Source organism: Salminus brasiliensis, chromosome 1 (genome assembly GCF_030463535.1).
Source record: "Salminus brasiliensis chromosome 1, fSalBra1.hap2, whole genome shotgun sequence".
NCBI classification, from domain to species: domain Eukaryota; kingdom Metazoa; phylum Chordata; class Actinopteri; order Characiformes; family Bryconidae; genus Salminus; species Salminus brasiliensis.
In genome coordinates, this window is record NC_132878.1 from 68473270 (window position 1) to 68499935 (window position 26666).

The window sequence follows — 26666 nt, forward strand, 5'->3', positions numbered from 1 at the left end:
AATGCCTGATTTTTAAAGGGTCTCTTCTCTTTTACTCTCAGTGATGGTGAGTAGCATAGCGGTGGTAATGCGGCTGGGCAAGCTAGCGCTAACTAGCCGTAGCTAACCCGAACTAGTCACACACCCACTGGTTCACTTCAAACTGATATCCATTCCAACCCAGAGAAAAGCTGTGTTTACTCACAACCAGCTGTGCCCAACGCCAACCAGGCAGGCAGATGCCCCCAATGGCAGTTTTCTGCTAACGATTTTTAAATAATAATTGTATTAATAAACAACATTTATTTCACTGGTTTAAAGAATATGAACATCCAATCTCACCAGACCAGTTCAGAAAGATTATCAGATGAACGTCGTCTGATTAAAACACATTTCATTTAGAAAATGGAAAGGTGTCTCATGGAGGAGATCAGATTTCTATCAAATAGATTTCCTTCATGTTTTTATTGAGAAGATTGAAGCAGAAAGAAAGAAGGAATGTCATTCACTCTTATTTGGTTTAAACTGATTATTATTTATTCATCCATTTTTAATCCTGCATTTCTTTGCCTCATCAGTTTCAATTCCATATATTAATTATTTTTAACCTAATCATTTTTATCTTATTCCTTATTATTAAACTGTAGTATCTTTTTCTAGCTATTTGAGCTTTACTTTACTTTAGTTTAATTTAATTAAGTTTAGTTTAGTTTAGTTTAGGTTTTTATTTTATTTGGGGGGGGGGGGGGTGTAGTTGTAAGAAGCTGCTGGGTGATGGTCTTCTTCTGCTGGAGGGGAACTGAACAGACTTCGTTGCGTCTCAGCTGTGCAGGTTAAGGTACGACTGAACTGGAAGAGACAAACGTAAAAGAGATTAGAGGCTTTTTTCTAATCTCCCTAAAACACCACCTCTAAACTCAACCACTACTTCACTACAATTCCCACAATTCCCTGGGACATACCTTCTAGTTTCTGCAGCTTTCTCCTTTCTTCCACGTTTTCCTGGAGCTTCTCCATCAGCTCCAAGAACTCCAGGAGGGTTTCCCTCGGCCAGATCATGCGCTGAACTTCCTGCTCATCAATGCCCTGCATTTTTTCAGTCACAAACGCATCCCAGTTTACTTCCTCTCTCGCACACTCAGAGCTACAGAAAGAGGAAACGGGAACAAATTAGAACCTCAAACCAATACAGAGCAAGTCTGAGTAGCATGTAGGAGATAACAAGGTGCCTCAAACACTTGTTAAGATTAAAGGCTGTTAACGTGAGGCATACAGACCAACTGTGGGGTCATCTGTGGAAAAGTATGGCATGGGCTGACCACTCACCTGTTCAGTTCCCCTTGCTTCTGCTTTATCTGTTGGACCTCTTTGGTGAGCTCCTTCCTTGTGTGTTCAAAGCTGCTCACTGTGGACAAACAGCACATTGTGGAGCGTTATTTTTTATCAAATGTAAAAAACTACTGGAACTCCTCTGCTGCTGCTCTGTGGTCTATGCACTTTAGTACTTCAGTGTTTTCAGCAGTTTACAGTGTTTCCTAGCACTACTTACCCACATCAGCCATCAACACCATCTTCACCATGAACCCAGCCAATACCACCCAGAGGACGATGAAGATGTTCACTGCAGTGCTGTTCAGGTCTGGAACCCTCCAGGTGTCTTTTAGAAGGTCGTGCCAGTTGTCTCCAGTGAACAGGATAAACAGGGTGCAGACGGAATTGCTGAGGTCTCTGTATCAACAGTGAGGAGTGTTAGTTATCAGCAGACCTGTCAGACTACGTTGTAGCAAAAGCCTCAGAATTAAAGAAAGACTCTAGAATAGACTGAGGCAGAGAGAGAGAGAGAGAGAGAGAGAGAGACAGAGAGAGAAAGAGAGAGAGAGAGAGAGAGAGAAAGGGCGATCAGTGACTGTTTCCTAAAGAAGTCATTCAGTAGTGGGGTTGTACGATACTGAATGCAGTCAGGATCTTAGAAAGGATTCAGAAATCAGGGGAAAATGAACTCACTTGAAACTGTCCTTGTAATTCAGGTTTTCTGTGTCTGACTGAGTGTACTCTTCAAACAGGACGATGCCCACCAGAGCGAACACGTATCCCAACACAGCGAGGAGCAGGAATGTGGCAGTCGTACCCTGCAGAGAGAAGCCATCGCTCTCAGTACTTCTAATAACAGGATGTTTTACCAAGTCAACTGTGTTTGTGTTTTACTCCAAACCTTTAAACTTTTGACGATGATGAGCAGAGTGAGACGCAACGGTCTGATTCTAATGACCATCTTCAGTGTGCGGAGGACTCGGAATTGCCGGAGAATCACCAGAAAACCAGCAGTTTGTGTTTCCGTAAAGGCATTGATGACCTCAGGAAGGACGGACTACCAGAACAAGACATACAGAACAGTGAGATACAGCACACTGCTACATGACACGGCAAACTGACCTGTACTAATGGCTCTTTCACACACACACACACACACACACACGCACACATACATGCACACATACATGCACACACACAGCTTCATGGTTCTCACCAAGATAGTGACAGTGAAGTCAAAGATGTCCCAGGGGCTTTTCCAAAACTGCCGGAAATTGTCCAACCATTTGAGGAGCATCTCCAGAAGGAAAATGACCAGTATGCACCAGTCCAGCGCAGTAAGAACCAGCTTGGCTCTCTGCATGCTTGGGGCAGTACTATCAGAAAGCTCTGAAAAATAAAAGAATGGAGCAGGTTACTCTTAGGTCTCAGACTGAAAGAGCCACACAGTTGTTTTCCATATATTTGCACTGATATGGAAGCAAAGTGTTCACAGCTGTTCCTCAACCAGCATTTCTGAACCACATTTCCCACAATCCTCATGTGTTATGTAATCTTGACCTCACCTGCCTGGACCACCAGCACAACCACGTTCAGGAGGATCAGAAGCACCATCACATTCTGGAACAAGGTACCTAGACACACTGGTTAAGGACAAGGCACTTTCATTTCATGGAAGCCATTTATGGCTTTCCCAGTGAAGAAGCATGGCTCCAACAGAACATTCAACATGGCAGGTTACACTCCTGCTGAGGTTTAGTAGAAGCACAGATATGGGAGGATACTTCCTAGGATCCTCTGAGCTGTGTCCCTGGGCAGGAATTTAGCCATGTAGCTCTTCATCCCTCCCCTCTGCTCTTCTTCACACATTGACGAGGTCATGGTCCTGTCTTGAGTGAAGCTCACAGCAGTCTGGAACTCCTGGTGCTTTGCAAGATCCACGCTACCTCTGTAAAACAGTTAGTTAGTGGAACAAACAGAAGGACTACTTACCTGACTCTCCGTATAGTCCTTCTGAAGTTGATTGCATCCAAACCACACTTCCTTTACGACAGCAAGTGTGTCTCCTTGGTCTCCTAATACCGCGTCTGAAATTCAGTGCAGTTCACTCTGCTTTATACTGACCAGCTGATGATGTCATAATGCCACCCCTCCCTCCCCTGTCTACCACTGTGATGTCATCAGTGCAGACATTCCACACTCACTCCAATATGGAAAATGGAGATCTGACAGAGGACCAGGGGGTGGGGCCAAAGAGTGGGGTACCTGTCCATCATTTCCTACTGCAGCCACTCTCCTTAACAGTTTTCACAATAAAACAGACCAGATTTTCCATAACAGACCATAATTTCCTTATGATTTCAGCAGAAAAGAGAACTGTCACAAAGAGAAACAAGAAGTACCATTGGACTATTGAGATACAACATTACTAATCCAACAACTGGCTAGTACTTCACTTTTATTCAGAATTCTGAGGCAATATTTAGTTTTTCTGAGGTTTGATAAGTTCAGGATTGTAATAGTCACTTTTGAAGACTCTTTAGTGAAAGATGCAGTTATTCAGTTTTCTAAAAGTACAGTGATATCCACAGTATGATCAGAAATGTACATTACAACATAATTCATCACAACAGTAATAAAAATGGTCACATTGCCGCAGCTTCATTCAGAATAAGTCACATTATGTCTCACTCTCATACGTTAGTTCATATGTAAGTTAGTTCCCCTAATAGAAAACCTTTCCCATAGTGCTTTCTCTGTCTCTGTAGAACATCTACCAAGTTTTACTACACATCTGCACTCTTCTGGATGATGAGGAAACATTAACAAGCCTCTAATTCTTTCAGAAGGGAGATGGTCATGTATTAAACATGTCCACTGTTTGTTTCCCAAGGCTTGTTTTGTTGCATGTTGAGGGTCATCTTCACTGAAAAGAACAAGCGATTACATAATAAAACATTAGTTACTGTAGAATTGAATGGTTTGCTTTAATGTACAGTTGTACTACGGAGGGGAGGGAGTCAGTTTGGTGGTATGGTGTGTGCTGGGGAGACATAGATTGGAGTGTGAAGACAGCAGTTTAAAAAGGTAAAAGTGCACGTATTTGTCAGTGTACACTGTACAGCAAAATGTGTCCTCCACATTTAACCCATCTCTAGTGAACACACACACACTAGTGAGCTAGGGGCAGTGAGTACACACACACACCCAGAGCGGTGGGCAGCCAACTCCAGCGCCGGGGGAGCAGAGAGGGTAAAGGGCCTTGCTCAAGGGCCCAACAGTGGCAGCTTGCTGAGCCCAGGAATCGAACGCCTGGCGCTCTAACTGCTGAGCCACCACTGCCCTACATGTACTGAAGTTTAAAAAGGGTAAAGTTAGTCTGGACCCATTGATTGCATGCATTACGCACAATTCAGTGCATTGTAGCATTGTTTTCAGTGGATGACCAAGGGCTTGTTTACGCAGGGCGATCTGCTGCACGCACAGCAGTGAGCTCACACTCATAATGAGGGGTGTGGAATCACTCACTACCCTGCGGAATGCTGTTCCCTATAATAGTGCACTATGTAGTGATCTGGAGTTTCACACGTAGGGCGCAGGGACTAGGGTCCAGTTCCATGCGCCATCATTTGGTGTCAATCATAATTCTCAGATTCACACCAAACCACTATAAATGACCTTGTCTAAACATGGAAACATCGTTTGGCCCATTAAGACATTGCTGGCTTGATTTTTCCTTCAACACGCAGCGACTGCCTACTTCCGGGATGGCTCACACCTGAGCAGGCAGAAAGGGGGTCAGATCGCAGGTGTGTCGGAGTGAGAGACAGCGGAAACAGCGTGAGCAGACGGCGCCTGACTGAGCCTGTACTGAAGCCGTGAAGGAAACAACGGCGTCCAGTGACAGTATTTATATGAGCAGGGTTTCTGTTCTCACCGCTGCTGGGAGTGCTGGAAGTGTTTGTGCGCTCGTGCGCGCGGCGACATAGAAGATGGCTGTATTCCGCGACGGCGCTGTGGGGTTAATGTTAGTGGTGGCGGCGGCGGCGGCGATGACGGTCGTCGGAGCGGAGGTCTCGCGGCAGAGCTGCTCTGAGCTCTTTAAAGCGGGGCGCGAGGACTTCGCTGTGATCGCGGAAGACTCCGTGCAGGAAGGAGCCACCTATCTCTCCAACCCCGTCGCGCGCACCGCCGAGGACTGTATGAACGCGTGCTGCGAAAACCCTCGGTGCAACCTGGCCCTGATGGAGCGCGCGGCGGAGGTGGCGGAGGTGGAGGAGGTGGAGGAGGACTCGCTCGCGAACTGCTTTCTGTTCGACTGCGTGTACCGCAACAAGTACGTGTGTCGGTTTGTGAAAGCAAGCGGCTTCACCAACTACATCCGGCACTCCGTTTACGACGAATACCTGGGCGGACCCCCCGGAGCTCACGGTCAGTCAGAGACCCCCTCCCGAGTTTACCTGAGAAGTGCTGAAGGTTCAGGATTTTCATAGTTCAGGGTGTTGAGTACAGTGTAGTGCTCCGTGTTGTGGTTTACTGGTCAGCCAGCGCCAGACCAGCTTAAACCAGTATGTGCTGTGTTTTGAACACTGGTATACTGGTCAGCCAGCGCCAGACCAGTATAGCCTGTATTATGAACATTGATATACTGGGCAACCAGTACCAAACCAGTACATGTTTTGTTTTGGCCCCTGAAATACATTGGTCAGTCAGCACCAGTCCACTATGTCCTGTATTATGAACACTGGTATACTGGTCAACCAGCACCAGACCAGTATATGCTGTGTTTTGAACACTGATATAATGGTCAGCCAGCACCAGACCAGCTTAAACCAGTATATGCCGTGTTTTGAACACTGTTATAATGGTCAGCCAGCACCAGACCAGTATATGCTGTGTTTTGAACACTGTTATACTGGTCAGCCGGCACCAGACCAGCTTAAACCAGTATATGCCGTGTTTTGAACACTGTTATAATGGTCAGCCAGCACCAGACCAGTAAATCTTGTTTTGAACACTGGAATACTGGTCAACCAGCCCAGTAGCCAAGTAAAGCCAGTATAGTTTATTTTTCAACTCTCGTATACTGGGCAACCAGTACCAAACCAGTACATGCTTTGTTTTGGACCCTAAAATACACTGGTCAATCAGCACCAGTCCAGTAATTCCTGTATTATGAACATTGATATACTGGGCAACCAGCACCAGACCAGCATAAACCAGTATGTGATGTTTTGAACGCGGTTATACTGATCAACCAGCACCAGACCAGTATGAACTGTGTTTTGGACACAGATATACTGGCCAACAAGTGCCAGAACCAGAACACCCAGTCACCCAGAACAACATTGTCCTAAACCAGCATCTGACCAGCACCAGACCAGTATAAACCAGCATGTTGTTGCTCTTGTGCAAAAACCTTGTATCTTCAAATTAGCATCTTTACAACAGAATAAGTCTGTTTGGAGCTGTTCTATTGGTCTGTTCATCATGAAACTTTATGTCACTGTGTTAAGAACAACTGCCAGATTCCAAAATGTCAACATTAGTGGCACAAAGAGATGAAAGGCAACCTTTGCTTGTCACCTTTGCCACCCAGCCTTTGCATCGGACTAGTATAAACCAGTATATGTTATGTAGAATCTTAGCGGGTAAGGTCATAAACGTACAGTGTAATTTAAGATGTTTAAGATCTTTTAAAATATGTAAAAGGTGCTAGACTGCCTCTGGGGTGGAACGTCTTCAGTACCTTTAGTGAGAGAACAGATCTAAACAAGATTTCACAGCCCCTGTGTTTTAAAGCTTTTGCTCTGTCTGACGCCATACGCTCTGTCTGACGCCATACGCTCTGTCTGACTCCATACGCTCTGTCTGACTCCATACGCTCTGTCTGACGCCATACGCTCTGTCTGACGCCATACGCTCTGTCTGACTCCATGCGCTCTGTCTGACTCCATGCGCTCTGTCTGACTCCATGCGCTCTGTCTGACTCCATGCGCTCTGTCTGACTCCATGCGCTCTGTCTGACTCCATGCGCTCTGTCTGACTCCATGCGCTCTGTCTGACGCCATATGCTCTGCCTGACGCCATATGCTCTGCCTGACGCCATGCGCTCTGCCTGACGCCATACGCTCTGCCTGACTCCATATAGTTGCTGTCCAATGAAATACACGTATCTCTGTTTTTGTGAGTTTTTAGTTTTCTCCCAGGTTTAAAGCTTGTAGCTGCTATGTCCACTGTAAATAACTCTGGATGAATAAACCAATAGAAAAGCTCTAATTAACTTGGAACAAACTTTTTGTTTTACATCCATGGTTTTCATTGGACAGTGACCATATCCTTCACAGAGGAGTCACACAAAGCACAGCTACACTGCTAGAGGAACAGAAACTACAGTATTTTTGGACAGGGTTATCAGAAATGTGGACTCTGTGAGTAAAACCAGTCCCAGTTCAGTTCAGGGTTAATGTGTCACTGCTCTGCTCTGTTACTGAAAGACTTCTTACACACTTGCATGGTGTGCTTAATTACAGGGGTCACCCTCTGTTCTGGTGGTTTTCTGTCACTGTAACTGAATGTGACCTTCAACTTCAAAATGCTCCAGTGACCTGCTGACCTGCCTTTCAGTTTGGACCAGCTAGTTCTGTGGAATGCTTATTTCAGGTTCTGACGGTTCTGTGATGTTGATCGAATAGAATCACCCAACACACCTGGCTGGTCCAGTCGTAGACTTTGCATTGTGTTCGTGTGCTGTGGATGTCTCCTATTAGTCCACAAATGTTTTAAGTCATTTAACATTTAACATGCTTCTAGAGGTGTTTAAAGGTTCTACCTCCCTCTGTATCACACAATTTACAGCACAGCAGCAGTAGCACAGCAGAGTGAGCTTTTTATTTATTACCATAACCATTCATAAACTGAGAACACCTTTAGGGTTCCAATATTGACCACTTGAAATACATTCAGGCAGTGAGAGAAACTTGTTGTTTTGACAAACCTGCATAGAAAAAGAACTAAAATATATTAAGAAACCAAAAGTGACTGAAACTATCTAGACCTGAAGGATTGATCTTAGGCATAGCTCTCCCCTCTCTTCGGCATGCTCAGTAGATTAATTTTCCACAGCTTCGCTTGGTGAGCCCAGATTCTTGAACTGAAACGATTGCCTGAATACAGTTAAACTCATTCACCCATTCAGGGAATCTTAAGTATAATAGTTCTTAGGCCCCAAGTGTTAAAACTGTGACAACAGTGATTCTTACATGGTTCTTTGACTGGTTAAAGGGGTCTAAATAGCACCAAAAAGGGTTTCACTAATCTTACAGATCAAAGATCGCCTTTTCTGTACTATATAGTCCCCTTTTTGCTCAGAGTGTAGCTCCTCTGCAGGTAGTGAAGATGTTCAGTTCAGTTGGCCCCATTAGAATTGAGGATTAGTTCAAAAACGTAGTTGGTGGTGGGTTTAACTTTTACTGTTCCTATAAATGACTGATTTCTTTCTCTTCTGTTCCAACCCTTCACTCTTAGGTGAGGAGGACAAGCGTCCCATCGCAAACGCAGGGCCAGATGTGGTGGTCAGGCCTGGTCAACCGGTGACCCTGAATGGCATTGAGAGCTGGGATGACAAAAAAATTGTTAGCTACGATTGGAAACAGCTGAAGGGAAACACCTCTGTAGAAAGCGAGGTACAATTTTACTTATGTTTTAATGTCATGATGTAAACTTCCTTCTTCCGTCTTCTACAACATAAGTACCACTATGTACAAAAGCATTCTACTTCTAATTAGTAGATTTAGCTGCTTTAATCGCGTAAATCCTAAGATGATGATTTGGTTTTAAATCTAAATCCTAAACTGACCTAAATGCTAAAGCGAAAACTACTGTATAGTCATTTTCCAGACTTTGTGGAGTACTACTGGGTTCTATTTTAGGGTCAATGAAATTGTCATAAATTGTAATATTAATGAAGTTTACACCATTTAAAGGATTTGAGGGGTTAAAGCAACATTATGTAGCATTTTGACCTTAAAGTAACCAGCCTCCAAATCATTGTGATCCTCCACTGACTGTAATAGGAAGAGAAGCACTTCTGTCATTGCCACTCCAGGTTTGGCAAGCGGGCAGAACCTATTGCTGGGCGATATGACCTCAAATCAGTATTGCGATTACTTAAACACGACCTTGATTGCGATTACTTAAACACGACCTTGATTGCGATTAATGAGTTTTTTAATGAATGAGCTGCTTGAGTTGCTCGAGTGGCTCTGTGTTTGATTTCTTCTTCGTATTGCTTCTATGTCACAGACTGAATGGGGCGGAGTCACATGTCTACACATGTTAGGATGTCTTTAAAGGGACAGTATAGGAGCACAGTGGGGAGGGTATTAACAGTATTAAAAAAATAATATACACATAAAAATTGCAAAATTGTTGATTAGAGGTCCTGAATGTCGATTTCAATTAATTGCACAGCTCAGGCAGAACCAGAAGTGCTTGCAAGAACTGCAAACTGCTGCAAAATATTCATATTCATGTAATATTCATATTTGTGTAGAATTTTGTAACTTTACTGTGTCAGTCCACAAGCTTCTTTCACTTTTAATAACTGTTTGGTATCTCTCGGTTTGTCCAGAAATGTCTGTCCTTTAGGGGTGACTCAGTGCAAATTCCACTTCCCAACTGTATGGGGAGCTCAGGAGCAAGACAATTCTCGCATAATGCTGCTTTAAGGTGTATCTGTTGCTGACATGTGTTCACACGCTGCTTTGTGAAGTCTCTATAGAAAGGAGCTGACCAATAAAACATGATCATCTGAAGCTTTTTTGTTTGTTTGGTTATGCTCGAACACACTGACCAAGCTCTGCAATTAAGGGGTGAGTTATATTAGGTGTGCTTAAGCACAAAACTTTGCAGGATTCTGATTTCCATGTTGTTTCAGCAGAAAATTATTTGAATACTGGGTGTCAGTAGGCCTTTACGGGAAGGCACAGGCAGAAATGGGCCAATACCTTTAGGCTGTGGCTGCCTTTTTTCATCTGGTAGAAGAAAACTCATTTTAAACAATGTTTAGGTTTGCTCCCCTCTAATAAAAATGGAGTGCACATGCTCCACTTGCTCCATTGCTCGATTGCTTACTCTGTTCAGGTGCAGTTTAGCTCCACCCATCCCTTGCCCACTCATATTGCAGTCCTCATGAGTGTTTCAGCCTGGACTGTAAAAACGCCAGTCAGAGCAGAGAATATTTACATTTTTATTTAATTCTGGAAGAAATACAGGTTGGAAATTGTGTAAAAATGAGTTCTGAAAGCTGCAAAAACATTGTAAGTGGAGCTCAAGGAAAAATGACAGAATTACAAGAAATAAAATAGTATATGGGCCCTTCAAGTGGGAATCTCAGTTAACTGGTAGAGTCTCTTCAGTTTATCAGATAAATTTATACTGCAGTGTTGGAGATGCTCCTTAATGTATTAATACATGACTTTTTTTTTTTTTTTCTCTCCCAGAAAACGGATTTGCCTGACCAGCTGGTGTTGTCCAACCTGCAGCCTGGAGTGTACAAGTTCCAGCTTACAGTCACTGATTCAGCCCATCAGTCAGACTCGACATCCGTCACTGTTCTGGTGCTGACCGCCGAACAGGCTGAGCGTGAGTGTTCACTCGAAACCCTAATCTGAGATCTTACACTTGTACACTGTACAATGTTATGCTGTGATAGTGTTATACTGCAACAGTGCTGCACTCCTACACTGAGCCACATTTGGCCCTTGGCATGGCTCAGAGATTGTCTGAAATGTAAACCAAGCAGTTTAAAACATATAAAAACCTTTTTTTAAGCAACCATCCAAATCACAAGAGACAATTTCTACATCTTTATGTTTGATGTTTAAATCCACAACCTGCGTTTTCTTGTACTTTCCATTATTTTTTTGAGCTCTGCTCTGCTTTATGTTCCAAAAACAGCCGTATTCATTGTCCAACTTCTGTATATCTTGGAATGAAATGGGTTGTGTCTGTTTCTGCACCCTTAGGACTGATCTGTGTAAATGAGCTTTGTTCAGACTGGCTGTCCTGTATTGTGCCTGAACAGGTGGAGATATGTAAAGGAGTTTGGTTCTCGTTACATCAGAGAAGCAGTTAATTTACACTCGCTGGAGTGGCACAGGGGTGGGTTATTGTAGTACCCCTTCATAAAAAAAAAAAAGCGAGGGGAATTCATGCCCTTTAAGAGTAGCTACAATTCAATACGTAGAAGTATGCTTCTGTACACCCCTAAAAAGCTTCTTAAGGGTTCTTTAGTTTTAAATGGTTATATTTAAAATATAGGAGGAACAGTTGTGGATGATTGTTTTTAAAGAATGTTGGTTAAATGGTTCTCTATAGCATTAAAGATGGTTCCTTGAAATGGAACCCCAAGCTTACATATGTAAGCAAAAATTGTGTTTATATAATTAAGACGTCTTCGTCATCGTCGTCAGTCAGGTGACATCAGAGTCTGGAGTTCTGGAGCCTGGCTCAGCTGCTCTTTTGTGTTCTAGGTGCTAGTCTGCCCCTCCCACACTGAGAACAGGTTTGACACGTTTGCTAGTGATTCAGTGTGTTTTGAAAGCAGGGTGGGAGGTGAATTCTCACCACACCCCCCAACAACACAAACCGCCGCCCACTGATGAGCTCGTGCTTATTCCAGCTATCCTTTACTGGTGATTAGAAGCACAGATTAGTGTTGCCTAACGGAGAGCCAGAGGAGGGAACGGAAGAAGCAAAAGAGTTAACCTAAGAGGGAGAAATATAGCTGCTGATCTAACAGAAATAGCAGTTAGTGTTCTCCCCCAAGCTTGTTAAGCTCCAGTGGTGGTGTGTTTGTGGCAGTTCGAAAACCTTAGACCTTGATCTAACTCTGGAGAAGAAAATGTAGGCCTTTACCCTCCCAGCGCTGGTGGCATCATGTTATGGGGGGTCTTGGACACAATTCAGTTAAGGAATTAGTAGTTTGGGTTGAGTTGTGTACAAACAAATTCTGGAATTTCTCTATGTAGCTCTAGGCTGATTAGTGTGGTTTGTTGTTCCAGCCTAAACAGAGCTGCTAGCTCAGCTGCAGAAGAAAGATCAGAAGAGTTGGAAGAATTCCTCTTGGGTTGGTTACTGTGGACTAAAACGCAAAATCCAATCACAATCAGCAAACTGGGGCTGTAGCATTTTGGTCAGTTTATGAGCCTGGTGTAGAGGGCAGCTTGTTCAGACTCTGCATGTCAGTATGAATCTGATGCTGGTTAATATGACAGGGAGTGGTCTGCAGCCTGTGTTACATTTAGCATTGTTTAAAGCCAGTATAGCCACAGGCAATGGAATGCTGTGCCATTTTATGTGGAACGGAAAATTCACATAATTTAACTTGGTGGGTCAGTTAGGGTTGGAGCTTCAGGTCTTCAGGAAGATTGATCTTAAGGACAAGGGTTGGTGACCACTGTCTGCTGGCACTTGCAGTATGACACAAGTCTGAAAGTCCCGACATGTCCTGACATGCTTACCTGAAAGCCGGCGGTGAAAAAGGACCTGTACGAAACACAGAAACGTATTTCCTTCACAACTCATGAAGACCAATTCTGTGTTTTGGATTTTGGCTGAGTGATGTTGCACCCCCAATAACACCTGATTCTTGTTGCGATACCAAAAGTTTAGTACAGGACCTCTTAATTGCAAGGCAGTTGTAGACCATATAGGAGTTCATTTCATTTGCAGCTTTCTACCTTGACTTTTGTTTGCTGTCAAACTGCTGATTTGTGCTGGATTACAATCCTAGTACAGTTATAATTGTTATATATTAAAAAAAATCTACACACATTGCTGATTCATGCTGGATTACAATCCTAGTACAGTTATAATTGTTATATATTTAAAAAAATCTACACACACTGCTGATTCATGCTGGATTACAATTACTGTAAAACTCTGTTTAGGTTTATACCAGATTAAAATCACAGCACGGTTACTACTGGCAGTCTGTAAAAACATGCACTACAGATTCATACTGAATGGAAATAACTGCAATTATTACTGCCAAACTGATTTTCTTTTTTTCACCAGTGAAAGCGTTAGAATACAAATGTCAACAAGAGTTATTTGCTTTTGGGCTTACTGGGCTGCATTATTCTCAGTATTGATCAGTGTGCTCCCCCAGGTCACTGTTTGACCCCAAAGAAGGCGGGTCCCTGTCGTGGGTCGTTCCCACGCTGGCACTACAACGCTGCGTCCAACAAATGTGAGGAATTTATATTTGGAGGCTGTTCAGCAAACGGCAACAACTACCTCTCTGAACAGCACTGCTCTGACGCCTGCAACGGCACCACAGGTAATAGAACAGAAATTATTATTATTTTTGTGTATTATTATTTAGTGGCAGCAGTGAAACTGTATACAAGGATTGTAAGCTCCAGGTTTGCTACAGCATCCCAAAAAATGCACGATTGTTATCATGTGCATGTTTCACTCATTTCTTATTTCCCTGTGGGGTTGCCAGATTTGTGACTTTCCCACCAAATAGAGATATTTTGAGAATGCAGCCAGATGGAAATGCTGAATTTGCAGGGTGCATCATGTATTTTTCTAAAGATGATTTTCTAAATAAGCTGCGGCACCAAATAGATTCAAAACTTTCATTTTAAACAGTATAAAAATAAAAACAAATAGTCTTGAGAGAGAATAGCTGTCAACCTAAGGACGGCACATATGGTGATTTAAAAAAAAAAAAGGAACGTTAGCCAGCTTAAGGCTTCTGACATTATAAAAATGGATTTAGTGATGTAAAAATAGTGTTGTTACAAGGTCAATAAAAGGATTTGTGAGTAACATGAACTTACAGAAGATTAGTGTTTTATCCATAGATATCATGAATGTAAAAACGTAACTGCCTTTATGTTACGTTACTGTCCCTATCTTAAATCAGTCGTCAATTCGTCGTTCTTTGATTAGAAAATCTCAGTTTCAGTAAATGTTTTTGTGTATTTCATTAAATTAAATTATCCTATGTTTCATAATTATTGATAAACATGTGCCTGGTTTTGCTCTCTTTTTATGTTTACGTCTGTTTGGTTACGTTACCAAACTGGCAAACATTTTATATATATATATATATATATATATTTTTTATAGCTGACTGTTTGCTATCTAGAAAAACAAATCTTTTAAAAATGGACATAAAAAGACAAGACACTTGTGTAATGTTTCTACACTGTCCACATGAGTACAGCATGACTGGAAAAATAGCCCTTTGATTTCAAGGTTTTCCAGACTTTCCACTGTGGGTGCACAGTGAACAGTATGAGTAATTTCATTAATGAATGATCACCTGTATCTGATCTCTCTGCAGTTACTTCAGGAGCGAGGAAAGTTAAGGCTGTTGTTGAAGGTAAGTTATTTCATGCTTTCTGAATGTGAGAGCTGCAGCTGTTGTGTGTTTGGTGCTTTATGTTTAGTTTAAGGTGTATTCTGCCCTATGAGATGTGAGATGGTTCCCTGGCATTAAGCTTTTACAGGTTACCTGTAGTTTCTGTTACGTGAGGAAGTACTAAAATTAATATTAAACTAAGTAACATGATGATTGATGAGTTAATGAGTTTAACTGAAAAATAATAAAATGCCCAACAGGTTCTAGATAGGTATATAGATGAGTTAAATGACATTGATATTTGATTATTTAGGTAATTATGTTGACTGAAAAGGTACCCAGTATAAACACTAAAACTAAGGCACTACATTACAATTATGTTGTAATGATTCAACCTATTAACAGATGGTTTGACATTTACATACAGGATTTGCTTCTATAATCAATACTGCCAACATTGCTGCTGGGCACACAAACCCCAAAACGTGGTATATGTACACACCCATACTTCACAGTTGGTATTCTTGTAATGAAATGCAGTTCCTTTATTTTTCCAAACAAACCTTTGTTGGTTGTGAGTTTTTCATTCTTACCATAGTTTTCTGACCATACTTTTATATTCTGCCCATAGTGCTTGTTTCCAAAAACTCATCTGGCTTCTCTGGATGTTGTGTAGCACCTTTTAGACATGGAGGTTTGTGATATGGTCACAGGCAACAGCCCCTTTTTTGACTCCTCCAGGAAGATTGTTTATGCATTGTTTATCCTGACCTCTACAGTTCCACTAAAATTACCTGTTGGAGTAACCTTAGTTTAATGTGTTGGAACTGTATCTAAATAATGTTACTTAAAAGAAGGACTTTGTAGTGAGTATGTACCTCACACATGCCTGACTAATACCTAGAACATTAGGCACTGTGATAGAACACATTGCAGTGTCTGTATGGAGACACTGATAGTTTGAAATGTCTGATGCAAATGAGTTAATTCATTTGCATTGTGTGTGTGTGTTTTGCTGCAGTGTGTAAGACTCCATGTGAGGACGGTGAGTTCAGCTGCTCAAATGGCTGCTGTTTAGACGCAAGTGGAGAGTGTGACGGAAATAGAGACTGCAGTGACGGCTCGGACGAGAATAACTGCCAGCGCTGTGAGTCTGACGGCCCCCTCACAGCTCTAACCCTTACTTTATTAAATGATCAAATTTACTTTATTATGCCTTTATTTATCTTATTACACATCTGAAAATGAAAACAAAGCAAATTCAGACCAAAGAGTACGTTTTAACGCTCTGTGTGTGTGTGTGTGTGTGTGTGTGTGTGTGTGTGTGTGTGTGTGTGTGTGTGTGTGTGTGTGTGTGTGTGTGTGTGTGGGTGATTTTCATCAGTGAACAGTACTCTCTCCAGACTCCTGCAGATTCCTGTAAATGAAGAAAAAGGTGAGGTATAGGTCATAATGTAAACTATAATCAATTGCACTGCTTTAATGATTCCCAGGTGGTTGCAGTGGTATCCCATGTTGTTGCAGTGCTGTTCCATGGGGTTGCCATGGTTTTGCTAATTGGCTGCAGTGGTTCCAAGGTGGTTTGATTTGCTGTGTTGCTCCATGGCTGCTATGGTGTTGCTAAGTGAGATGATATGATATTCCTGGTAGTTGCTGTGGGGTTACTAAAAGGTTGCTGAAGGATCCCTATGGTTGCAGAGGGGTGCTAGGCCTTAGATGTTATGGGATCTCTTGGGTTGCTATGGGATTGCTTGTGGCTGCTAGAGCGTTGCAAGCTAATTGCATTGGTACTCCAGGTGGATGCTAGGGTTACTATTAGAGATGGACGATATGGAAACATTTTATTGTGTATAGATTAGGATCAAAAATATACCTCTAAGCTCTAAACCATAGGTGTGTGTGTGTGTATGCGTGCGCGTATGTGTGTTTTCAGCGCGATGTGTTGACCCGCCAGTGACCGGACCCTGCAGGGCGAGCATGGCCCGTTGGTATTACGACCCTCTGAATCAAATTTGCCTCCGGTTCACGTATGGCGGCTGCAGTGGAAACAAGAACAACTTTGATGGGAAGGAGAGCTGCATGGAGGTCTGCAGAGACGTTACAGGTCAGAGAGGTCAACAAAAAACTTATCAACAAAACCTCCCAACTCCAGAATTCCCTTTTACTCAATTTGCTCTCTTGCTGCTCTTTACCCTCAGAAGAGTGCATGATGAACGTTTGATGAAGTGTTGAATGTGTGTACTGCTGATGGTATCATCTCTGAATGTTTTTTTTGTTTTGTTGTTTTAGAGAAAGATGTGTTCGCTCGGGGGGTGTTTGAACGCTCTGAACAAGAGGAACATCATTCAGGTTGAATCTTTCAGAAATTGTGGTATAATCTGATCATTGCATTGTGTAAATAAGCCCCTAACCTGATCCTGACATTCTTCATATGAGCGCCTACTGTGGTGAGGATTTTAGATAGAGCATCAGCCAATAAGCAAGATTTTCAAGAAATCTCGCTCCATCAGTAAACACAAGCAAACTAAACAGCGCTAACTCTGACAGTAGCATGGTCTTATTGTTAGCTTAGTTACATGGACTAGTATGAACAGCACAGACGAACTGAAATGATTGACTTTTCTGCTATTGTGCAATAGTGCTGCTTGGCACGAATTTCAAAAGGATTTCAGATTTCAATCTTTGTGTTAAATGTACAGCAGGTGAACTAAGTATTAGTATAAGTATATAAGTAAATACATTTCTAAAGGTGCTATTGACATGAAATTCTCACCAGATGTCCGCAACATCCCATTCAATCTACACATGCAAAGAAACCAAACCCATGATTTCCATAAATTAAGTCATGTGTAATGATGAGAAATGACACAGGGGGAAAGTATTAAACATGCTTACTAAAATTGATTTAATACGGCGTACAAAAGCCTTTGTTGGTGATGAAAGCTTTAAGACTCCTCCTACATGGAGAAACAAGTCACATGTAATGCTCAGGTGTGATTTTTGGCCTATTCTTCCACACAAACACTCCTCAAATCCTGAAGGTTCTGTGGGCTCTTTCTGTAAACTGTGAGCTTTAGGTCCTTCCATAGATTTTCAGTTGAATTCAGGTCAGGTGATTGGCTGGGCCATTCTAGCAGCTTTATTTTCTTTCTCTGAAACCAATTGAGAGTTAATTTATTAAATTTCTTGGCTGTGTTTGTGATCATTGTCTTGCTGAACCATCCACCCTCGTTTCATCTTCATCACCCTGGTAGATTGCAGCAGCAGATTTTTATCAAGAATGTCTCGGTACATTTTGTCCATTCATCCTTCCTTCAATTATATAAGGTGTGCCAGTGCCGTATGCTGAAAAACAGCCCCACGCCATGATGTTCCAACCTCCAAACATTTTTGTGTGTTTTCAGATTTGGTCTCATCTGACCCGACTATATACTCCCAGTATTTCACAGGCTTGTCTGAATGTTGTTGAGCAAACTTTAAACGTGCTTCAACATGCTTTTTCTTTAGCAACGGAGTCTTTCATGGGGAGCGTGCAGATATGGTGGTTGAGTACATTACTTATTGTTTTCTTTGAAACAGTTGTACCTGCTGATTCCAGGTCTGTCTGTAGCTCTTCACAGGTGGCCCTTAGCTCTTGGACATCTCTTCTGATGATTCTTTTCACCCCTCGGTCTGAAATCTTGCAAAGAGCACCTGGTCGTGGCCGGTTTACTTAAGTAGTTAAGACCTTCTTCTGTAACTAATGCCATCAGTATGTTTTGCAACAATAAGGTTGCAAAGGTATTGAGAAAGCTCATTGGTTTCACCCATCATGAGACCGTTTTATAGGCCATCAGTTTAAGCAGATGGTATTAATTTGCACTAGAGGCTTTCCATGGCTTTTTGCACTTCTCTTTCTTCATGTGTTCAATACTTTTTCCCTGTGTGGTTTCTCATTATTATACATTATTCAGATTATGGATATCTATGGTTTGATTTCGTTGCATGTTTGGATTAAATGGGTTGTTACCGACATCTTGTGCCACCTAATACAAGCCTACCGACATCTGGTGTCTGTAACAACCCGGTAAGATTTCTTGTTAATAGCACCTTAAATTTACTTTGAAAATTGATGTGTTCAATACTTATTTCACCCGCTGTATCTGAAGTGGCACTTTGCAATAGACAATACTGTAAGTGGCTGAAATGTGAAGCATATAACTAAGCTAATGCTAACATCACTACTCAGTCATCATGGTTGATGCGTTTTATCATTTAACATGCTATAGTTCCCTGTAACATGATGAGATTTAAAACATAAAAAAAACGAAAAAAACTTTCTGTATTTGAGTTTTGTATTTGTGTCTCAGGTTCTGTGGCAACAGCGGTGATCCTGGCAGTGGTGATTTTAGCTCTGCTATCTCTGCTGGGGTTCTGTTTCCTTAAGAAGAGGAAGAGTCGGTCTCAGCGTCAGCGCGTCCCCACGGCCAACCCAGCAGTCACGCTCACTGAGGACACGGAGCACCTCGTCTACAAACCCACCACCACCACCAGCTCCTAACACACACACACACACACACACACACACACACACACACACACACAGTTGGGATTATTAGTGCAAGGTTCTGGTTCACTCATTGTGGTAGAGAATTAAGAGTAAAAGGAATATTTTATGTATTTATGTTTTTTATTCATCTTTTCATAGTTTTTAAACTTTATTTCTCGCTTTTCTAAATCCTCAGGGTTCTGTGTTTAGGACAGCACATCACTTTACTTGTTTTTAATGTTTTTCTTCATTTGATTTTTCCCCCTCTTCTTCTGTGCTGTGGATGCTAGGGATATGTGTGAAGATGATTTTAAAAAAAAAAAAAAAAAAAAAAAAAAAAACTTTTTTTAAGGTCTGTTTGTTATAATTCTCCTAAAGACAACTGCTGAAATATTTTTTCTGGTCTAAACAGATATGAAATATTAACCTGCAAAGGGTGGTTATGGTAAACTTAAGTGTTTTGTGCTGAAACGGTGATGTTTAAGGTAAGAGACTGATATGATGTTCAGGTCGGAGGGGCGCCTGTGGTAATCAAGTGTATGATTTAAATGTTTATAAATAAATACAAGACCAAGTATTGATACGTTTATTAAAACATCCTCCATTAATAAATGACACCTAAACATAAAATATTTACTTAGTCTCGTTTTCATTGCCATAATCTATAGCGGTCATGGATTAGACCTACAGTATTAACTTTTTTTTTTTACATATGTATTTAAAATGATTTTGAATTCAAAATATTTACCTAATTCAATTGTATATTAAATTATCTTTATATTGAAATATATTTGTCTAATTGAATGTGGCTGAATGGGCAGTAAATACACAGGGGCAGTATTACCTTTTTATTCTGTATTTAGATTTTGGGGGATGTTTTATTGATTTAATTTTTATTGAATATTGCTTTATTTGGTTTTATGCGAATCATTGACGCAGCAGAGTTGCCTTGTAGCCTTGTTTTGAGCTTTTTGACCTAAACCTGTAGAGGGAGCTATTGCGCTGATACACAATGGTGTGCTGGGGGGTGGGGGGGGGGAGGTGGATAATGTGGAGAGTTGTTTGGGCTCATGACTTTGTGTGTAACGTCTGGCGAGTAAAACCACAGACCCAAACATTACTGTCTCCCCACCTGTCTCTGTATCTGTACCTTAGAGCCATGCCTCAGAAGAACCACGTTTGGCTCCAGAAACCACCATGATTGTAGTAGAGATGAGCGCATCACTATTCTAGTCCTTTTTGGAACCAAAGGAGGTTCTTCTATGCTTCTATTCCAAAGAAACATTTGTAGCAACCTCTCTGTTTAATAGTGTAGTTGATGTGTTGATGCAGGACGTGTCTGATCAGGCCTGGATAGGTGAGCTGAGTTTCCTGTTGCTTCACCTCAAACCAGCAGGAAGCCCATGCTGCTCTGCAGATTAGACAGGTTCAGACGGGAGAGTCAACCCCTGGGTTTAGGTGCTGTCAGGACGCAGTCCGGCTGTCAGAGCTGATTAGACGTGGTTTGTGGGTTCTGCTGAACCTCGCCCTGCGGGTGAAATAACAGAGCTCTAATGATGTGCTAAACTCTGATCAGACGGGCTGTTCTGAGTCGGAGTCTCTTTCTGTGGGAGGCCGGGTTCTCCGCACTCTGTTGCTGAGACGCTGTTGTGGGTTCTGCTCTGCTGTGGTTCCCCTACTTCCTGGACAAGACCTGATTCATCTTCCTTTCTCTGTTTCGCTGCAACTCATCTTTCTCTTTCTTTCTCTCTACAAAGACCAATATCATCACATTTGCAATCAAATAAAGCTTCAGAAATAAAACAGCAGAAAAGTGGTTGTGGCATGCAGCACTCAGTGATGAGCGTTAAAAGGGCTAACAGCTGTGGTCAGTGTTCTTGCTCTAGAGACTCCCGAGGCCTTCGCCTGACCCCAAGTCGACAGCTTTTGTCGTCCGAACTTCAGTGTATGATGAACTGGAGCAGCATCAGACAGTTGTCGTGATGTCGATTGCTCTTCACTGGACATTTGTATAACCCACAAATAACAGCCCACAGCGTATTCCAAACAAGGCCTGATCAGAGTGGAGTAGACTGGGAGCAGGTCCTCCTGGGGAATCGTGTTTCTGGCCCTTAGAGGATGGTGTAAGGACCAGTAGGGCGGTCATCTTATTATGAAGGTCACTGCATGAGATGTTTTCTAAGTGATAACCCAGTTTACAACAGCCTACCAAAACCTACCTGCTCGTACTACTGCTTACATTCACGGCCTATATTCACAGCCCTGATTCCTAATCATGTTGGTGGTTAATGGAAGACCTTCAGTCCACTTCATCTGCCTGGAGAAAATGATCTTGATTGGACAATTATATAATTGGGCGTTTCGAAATTTCAGCGGTATCCTTTTAGGTGTGTAGATTTTCTTTAAAATCCCATAATTATGATCCTGATCCTGATCAAGTCAAGTCAAGTCAAGTGGGGTTTTATTGTCATTTCAACTACATACAGAGTACACAGTGAAACGAAACAATGTTCCTCCAGGACCATGGTGCAACATAGACACAGTGCATACAGAACACAAGGGCAACACAGTACAGACAGAGAATAATGAATAATTAGGGGTAGTGTGCAAATTATGCAATGTGTAATAAATATTGAGTCCGGTGAGGTAGTAAAGTTATTAGTGCAAAATGCTTTGTGCAAAAATACTTGTATCTGGGGTAAATGGTTGGAGAGAGAGAGTGAGTGTGTGTGTGTGCATGTAACAGAAAAGACATCAGTTCAGAAGTTGAGTTGAGTTGAGAAGTCTGATGGCTTGGGGGAAGAAGCTATTGCAGAGTCTGGTCGTGTTGGACCGGATGCTGCGGGACCTTCTTCCTGATGGCAGGATGGAGAACAGTCTGTGTGATGGGTGGGTGGAGTCATCCACAATGCTGGTTGCTTTGCGGATGCAGCGGGCAGTGTAAATGTCCATGACGGAGGGGAGAGAGACTCCGATGATCCTCTCAGCTGTCCTCACAATGTGCTGGAGAGGACTGTGCAGGTCTGCAAGACCCTCCAACGCATTGTGATATATTCTCTCCAAAGCCTGGATCTGATAGGATTCTGATATACACGATATCGGCACTGCTCATATACATCATCATACATACTACTACTAATGCTATTACTAAAATGTTCTTATTTATACTAATACCTAGAAAAGTGCAACACTCAACCTGCAGGAAATTCAGAAGGGGGGGCACAGTTTTAATGGTTCCATCTTTCATGCTGTTGCTAGGCTGTTTCTACATAGTTCAGAGAGTGAAACTGTGCTGGTTGGTTGCTATGGTATTCCAGGTGGTGGCTATGAGGTTGCTAGGGTGTTGCAAAGTTGTTGCTAGAGTGTTGGTGTCATATCCTAGGTGTTTACTATGGTATCGCTGAGTGGTAGCTAGACAGATGCCAAAGTATTGCAGGTGATTTAGTTGGCTGGATGTCAAAGGTGTCAAAAGTACTGACATTCATTACTCAGGTAGAAGTGGAGATACTAGGGTTTAAAAATACTTCTATGGAAGTTGAAGTATCAACTTAAGCTTTTTACTCCAGTAAAAGTGTGAAAGTACTGGTTTCAAAAACTACTTTAAGTGTAAAAGTAAAAGTAATGGAAGGAAAACAAAGGCCAAAAGCTTAGGCCGCACCACGGGGGTCTATAGTGCACTACCCCCCCTCCCCACATTTTTCTCTAAAAGCCATAATGACTATAATGTTATATTAAATGTTCATATTGAAAAATGTTGGGATGCACTAGGCTGCCTGTTTCAGCTGCAGATCTGCCCATTGAAAATCAAGCATTTTAGTAATATCAGATATATTAAAGGAGCATTAACGTGTTTCATGGAGGGGAAAATATGATGAGCAGTTGCCGCTAAGTATTGTAATGGTGCAAAAAGTCAAACTTCAGAGGAATGTGATCAATAAGCTTTACTGGAATGTAAATGTGGAGCTTAGTCGGGACATTTCACTCCAGTTCTCCGGAGTCTCTGCCCCAGACATCTTCATACTAGGCTACACACGTCTGCTGTGTCCTTGCTGGAGTGTGATGTCAAGTCAAGTCAAGTTAAGTGGGTTTTATTGTCATTTATTGTCATTTTTTACATAAAAAATACACAGTGAAACGAAACAACGTTCCTCCAGGACCATGGTGCAACATGTGATGTGTGCAGGTGCGAGGGATCGCTTACAACACTGAGCCCATTTTAGAAGAACACACTGGTTTGAGTATTGATAAAACAAAGTATCTGATCCAGTTCTGTAAGAAATCTATCCTGAAACAGCACACACTCACACTGTGTGATGACATGGTGTTTAGATGCTAATTTTAAATGAAGGGCTTCAAATAAACCCCCAGGGCTTGATTTCATAAGTGGTTATATATAGCACCAAAAAGGGGTCCACAACTTTTATGGATTGGCATAAAAGTTGCATAAATACTGTAATGTTTATACTTCTCATCCAACCACAATCAAATTCACACTTTCCGGATAGCGTGATTGATCTGGATAGGGTTTTATTTGTTTGTTTGTTTGTTTGTTTTTCTGAGCCGGAATAAAACAAACGGAAATGAAAAAAATAAGAGTAACAAGGCTATTTTAAAATGTACGGAGTAGAAAGTACAGATAATTGCGTGACATTTTAAGAAGTTTAACTAAAAAGTAGTCTGAAAATAATAAAAAATAATTACTCCAGTAAATAATAGATAACCAAAATATCTACTTAAGATATTTTACATAACTTGACACCTCTGCTGGATGTTACTAGCATATTTATGTCATTGTGTGCCATTAGTGTACACAACTTTTGCACTTAATTTACTCCCATGAGAAAACAAATCTGATAGAAAAAACGGCAGACAGATAAGAGTAAAAATAATAATAATAAAAAACAATAATATAAATAACAATATAGTTGATAGCATAATGCCATACAATAATACAATCCACCATACTGTTAACAGATGTTTGTGTTCTGTAAAGCCTCTCTCTCTCTCTCTCTCTCCCTATCTCTCTCTCTCTTTCTCTTTCTCTCTCTCTCTCTCTCTCTCTCTTTCCCTATCTCTCTTTCTCTCTCTCTCTCCCCTATCTCTCTCTCTCTCTCTCTCTGTCTCTCTCTCTCTCTCCCTATCTCTCTTCTCTTTCTCTCTCTCTCCCTATCTCTCTCTCTCTCTCTCTCTCTCTCCCTATCTCTCTCTCTCTCTCTCTGTCTCTCTCTCCTCTCTCCTCTCTCTGTCCTCTCTCTCTCTCTCTCTCTCCCTATCTCTCTCTCTCTCTCTCTCTCTGTCTCTCTCTCTCTCTCTCTCTCTCTCTCCCTATCTCTCTCTCTCTCTCTCCTCTCTCTCTCTCCCTATCTCTCTCTCTCTCTCTCTCTCTCTCTCTCTCCCCTATCCTCTCTCTCTCTCTCTCTCTCCCTATCTCTCTCTCTCTCTCTCTCTTCTCCTCCCTATCTCCTCTCTCTCTCTCTCTCTCTCTCTCTCCCCTATCTCTCTCTCTCTCTCTCCTATCTCTCTCTCTCTCTCCTCTCTCTCTCTCTCTCTCTCTCGGAACCGGTTCGGGAATAAGCTCCGCTCCGCGCGCTCATTTCCTTCTGCCGCGAGGCGCATGCGCAGACGGGATTTTTCGAAAAACGCCAGTTGTGAGTTTGAGGAGGGAGCAGGGAGAAGGAGAGGGAGAGACAGAGACAGCGAGAGGAAAAGGAAGAGAGGCTTACTTACTTACTTACTTTCTTAGCTAGTTGGTTAGTTTCACGCTTTTTTGCTACCTTGACAGTAAAACCCGATTTAAATGCGACTCCATTAAAAACACATTTACGGATAAAGAGCAGCGCGTGAAGTTTGTTACACTGTGTTCCTTCTGGCGGTGAGTTAACTCTAGGCTACACCTCTTCCACACACTCACACACACTCACACACACACACTCACACAGTCCTCTAACACTGTACCTACCCGCTCTGCTACTGTTCTGTGGTTTAACATTCATTTGTTTCTGATAGTAAATGAAGGTCTGAGTAGTTCTGAGACTTTTTAAATGCTTAGAATTAAGTTAGTGAAAGAAGGTTAGCTAGTAAAGTGCTGCAGCTCCTGAATACAGTCTATATTAATTAAACCTAAGTACAGGAGTCTGAATGTATTTGCTGTGAAGTCAGTTTAGTTCAACCCAGTTTTAGCAGATCTTAGATAAGTGTGTGTGTGTGTGTGTGTTGTCTGTCCTGTATCACACTGTACTATACTGCATTACACCCCAGCTGGTCTCTTCCAGTGTCTTCTTCTGTACATGGCTTTATACTGTGTGAATACTAATGCAATCATTCACGCATTTCACAAAATTTATTGCACACAATACAGTAGGATGTGTATTTGATCATTTTTTAAAATGCCTGAGAATGTGCCATCTGTTAAGACCCTTATGAAAATGCCTTCAATAATACTGAGCTCTGTAGTTCTGAATATTGCTTCTGTAATGACCTGCCTTTCCCGTATACCCGTTACCTGTGTACTAGACTCCCCTGATCAGCACTGACATTAAAACCCACTGCCTAATATTGTAAGTTCCCCTTGTGCCGCCATAACAGCTCCAACCCGTCAAAGCACGGATTCCACAAGATCTCTGAAGCTGATCCTTTATATCCTGTCATTTGTGAGGTGGGGCCTCCATGGATCAATGAGCCTTGGGCGCCTATGACTCTGTTGCCAGCTCACTGGTTCTCTGGTTGTCTTTCCTTGGAGCACTTGTGGTAGGTACTAACCACTGCATAACTGTAACACTGCACAAGACCTCAGGTAATAATCGTTTAGCCATCACGGTTTAGCCCTTGCCAGAGGTGCCTAAATTTTCCCTGCTTCCACCAGCCCAGTTTCAGGAACCGACCGTTCACTGGATGCCCGAATACGTGCATGTCACCCCTGGAAAGGTGCTGTCGTAATGAGATAGTCCGTGTTGTTCACGTCATGCCAGTGGTCATAATGTAGTGACTGATCAGTGTGTGTTATGTAAACTTTACGGGTGTTCTGTAAACCCGCTCGTCTTTGCTTGCCATTCACAGTAAAGGAATGTGTCCTCTAGTAAAGTACAATAGTCGATAGTACCGGTGTAGTGTTCCATAGTAGACTGTATGTAACTTATAGCCCTGGTGTAACGGCTTGTAGTAAACTCTAGTAATAATCTATAATACTAATAATGTAGTGTCTTATAGTCAACTGTAGTTGTTTAGTTAAAGTTAGTGTAGTTAAAGTAGTTGAACTAACTTATTGTAGTAGACCAGACAAGTATATTTGTACAGGACTTCCAACTGCAGGCGTTATCACAAAGCAGCTTCACAGAGATGAACAAACCAGAGGATTAATTCTGAACGGCTGAACAACTCAGAGAAACCAAAATGCAAAAAAGGAACCCATCCTCAGTAAGTTAAAGTTAGTAAAATATGTTGCCGTAAATACATGTTGGTTTTATGAAA

General features: G+C 42.0%; 3 protein-coding genes across 3 annotated transcripts in view; 2 read left to right on the forward strand and 1 right to left on the reverse strand.

The window, feature by feature from the left end:
* Nucleotides 1-713: 713 nt before the first annotated feature.
* On the reverse strand, nt 714-3377 carry LOC140562364 (cation channel sperm-associated protein 2-like). Its single transcript, XM_072687945.1, has 9 exons — nt 3075-3377; nt 2856-2924; nt 2507-2679; nt 2192-2347; nt 1984-2108; nt 1529-1707; nt 1306-1384; nt 942-1123; nt 714-828 (listed from the first exon to the last, which is right to left on the reverse strand). The coding sequence occupies exons 1-9, from the start codon at nt 3169-3171 to the stop codon at nt 800-802; spliced, it is 1089 nt and encodes a 362-aa protein (XP_072544046.1). The 5' UTR covers nt 3172-3377; the 3' UTR covers nt 714-799.
* Nucleotides 3378-5086: 1709 nt separating this feature from the next.
* On the forward strand, nt 5087-19829 carry spint1b (serine peptidase inhibitor, Kunitz type 1 b). Its single transcript, XM_072687933.1, has 10 exons — nt 5087-5721; nt 8818-8975; nt 10794-10935; nt 13466-13636; nt 14654-14692; nt 15693-15818; nt 16056-16106; nt 16605-16775; nt 16961-17020; nt 19021-19829. Exons 1-10 carry the CDS (start codon nt 5283-5285, stop codon nt 19209-19211), a joined length of 1548 nt encoding a protein of 515 aa, XP_072544034.1. The 5' UTR covers nt 5087-5282; the 3' UTR covers nt 19212-19829.
* A 5033-nt stretch (nt 19830-24862) lies between these two features.
* The window catches only part of plekhg3 (pleckstrin homology and RhoGEF domain containing G3), a 36057-nt gene continuing 34253 nt past the window's right edge, over nt 24863-26666 (forward strand). Inside the window, exon 1 of the mRNA XM_072676658.1 lies at nt 24863-25071. The gene's annotated coding sequence lies outside the window, so the exon portion shown is untranslated. The remainder of the gene's footprint in view (nt 25072-26666) is intronic.